The sequence below is a fragment of the Parasteatoda tepidariorum genome, chromosome 5 (genome assembly GCF_043381705.1).
Source record: "Parasteatoda tepidariorum isolate YZ-2023 chromosome 5, CAS_Ptep_4.0, whole genome shotgun sequence".
Lineage (NCBI taxonomy): Eukaryota > Metazoa > Arthropoda > Arachnida > Araneae > Theridiidae > Parasteatoda > Parasteatoda tepidariorum.
Window position 1 is genome coordinate 83,491,476 of NC_092208.1, and position 2,214 is coordinate 83,493,689.

The 2,214-nt window shown below is 34.2% G+C and overlaps 2 protein-coding genes across 2 annotated transcripts in view; both read left to right on the forward strand.

Moving 5' to 3' along the window:
• LOC107437837 (rifampicin phosphotransferase) overlaps window positions 1-2,214 on the forward strand; it is a gene marked incomplete in the record, with an annotated part of 597,639 nt that overhangs the window by 364,929 nt on the left and 230,496 nt on the right.
• The window catches only part of LOC107436885 (rifampicin phosphotransferase), a 74,650-nt gene that overhangs the window by 11,415 nt on the left and 61,021 nt on the right, over window positions 1-2,214 (forward strand). Inside the window, exon 4 of the mRNA XM_043048080.2 lies at window positions 1,023-1,082. Coding sequence (XP_042904014.1) covers window positions 1,023-1,082 — 60 coding nt within the window. The remainder of the gene's footprint in view (window positions 1-1,022; window positions 1,083-2,214) is intronic.

The following is a 2,214-nucleotide window of genomic DNA, read 5'->3' on the forward strand; positions in this document are numbered from 1 at the left end:
GGAATGGGAGTTCCCTTTTCATCCACATATATATATATATCATGCCACCTTCAAGCTACAGAGTAGTTTGGGGAACGGCGAGACAGCTCAGCTAGGTAGGCCCCAATTTCATATTTTTTTAATTTTTTGACGCGCATAATATGAAAGTTTGCATGCTCAATTCATAGTATAGCTATAATTCCCATGTGAGGTAGAAAAAAATCGCACAAATTAGAGGATGATATAACAAACGTATATCCAGGCTTAAGGAGGGATTCGAACCCGCTACTTCAACGCTACACAGCGTGATGCAAGCGATAACACTCGGCCGGTGTCTGAAAATAATTTTAAAAAAATCTATCAACTGATGTTAAATACAACTTTAGTAATCAAATTTGTGGAATTTTTTCTCTCCAAATGATACTTATATTTACGTCGCACTAGAGCTGCATAATAGGCTATTAACGACGGTCTGGGAAACACTTCTGCTGACGATTCACATTCACACACACCCATCCATCTGCTGTGGATTGTAATTATTCACGTGGATTGTAATTATGGGAACTTGAAGGACTTTGTGACTTCGATAGATTTAGTGTGCGGCAGGAATCATTTTATACACGGGGAGTATTCGGCAGCTGGCATCAAACTCCGACCTTTCGGAAATGGACGCCCTACCTGCCAGGTTATCCCTGCTTTTTTCAAATAAAGTCAATATTAGTTCATCATGCTTAGAGATTTTTCATTATGTTGAACTGCAAATAGATATATATATTCCATGAATTTTGTATAATTGGTGTTATATGAAAATCTAAACAAAATGACACTAACTATGGATTTTTAACGGACAACAAGACAAGTATGCTTGTTATTGAAAAATCAAGTTTTGTCTTCTTTTTAATGGTTTGATGCACGGTTTCACACTTCGTTTATTTTCATATATCTTTTTAATCTTGATAAGCTTTCTTTTTTCCATCTTAATACTGATTTCGTTAGACTAATTATAAATTTATTATCTAAAACATATTATTTTTATTTTTCAGAAAGAAATCTGAAAAGAAAGAGTTTCCAGATGAAAAGGCTTTTGTGAATTTTGCATTCTTGTAAGATGATTGCATTTTCTTTCAGTTCAATATTAGCATATAAGAATTAAATGTTTTTAGAGAGTTTAAGAATCAGAGTATATATAGGTGCCCCAGTATAACAGGGACAAACTTTAAGGGAGATAGGGGACATCACAAAGATTCAGAATTACACAGCAATCCACGGTCGGAAACGTCACGGGAATATAGTATGACGGGTAAAAAAAAGAAAACAAAGAGACACAAGACAGGCCAAGTCAAAACTTTTGATGGACTAATATAATTCTGGGGATTAACCATCAATAATACCATCATGAACCATTATATTTTCGATAGTAACCAACATAAGTAACCATCACCCCAATGTAGGAATATAGATTGGTTCATGATGGTCCAACAAAGGAATAGAAACTTGCTTTGATGGTTTGTTCATGTTAAACCATCAGAAATTTCCATCACAGTTTCATAGAAATCAAATGTCGGAACGGTTAAGAACAACCATCCTCCTAATGTAGGAATTCGGACAGATTCATGATGGGCCAACATTAAAAATACCAAATTGTTTTGATGGTGTATTCCTGAAAATCAACAAGAATTCCTATCGTAGAACCGTCGTGGAAATGCAGAGATGCCAACTTGCTCCGGACAGCAAATATATATTTTAAAGTGGTAGTTTATCAATTGTGATTCTCGGTTTAATAAATTCTATTTAGTGGATTTTTATCCACCACTATTTCTTAATAATTCGTAGGCTTATATGATTCACCACTTTATAGTATTAATGTCATACAATGCCTTTTCAAAAGCAAGCAATAACAGTCATATATTTGCAAAATTTGCTTTTTAATTATTTACCGTTTTTTTAATTATTTTGGCGAGTCCGGAGCAGTTGGCACCTCTGGAAATGTATAGTTGAAACCAACATGAATTGTTGGTCGCAGAGAATCAAACCTCTCTTTATGGTTAACCATCATAATATTAAAGTAACATTTTACATCATTAAATGATGAATGTTTGCTGGCATACAAAAATCATGAATGCATAATGATGTTGGAGACCATCAAACGAATCACAGTGAAACCAACATAAACTATTGAGATGATTTGATGGGACCCTCAAAAATTTTGAGTTGGGTGAGATCATTTGAATATAT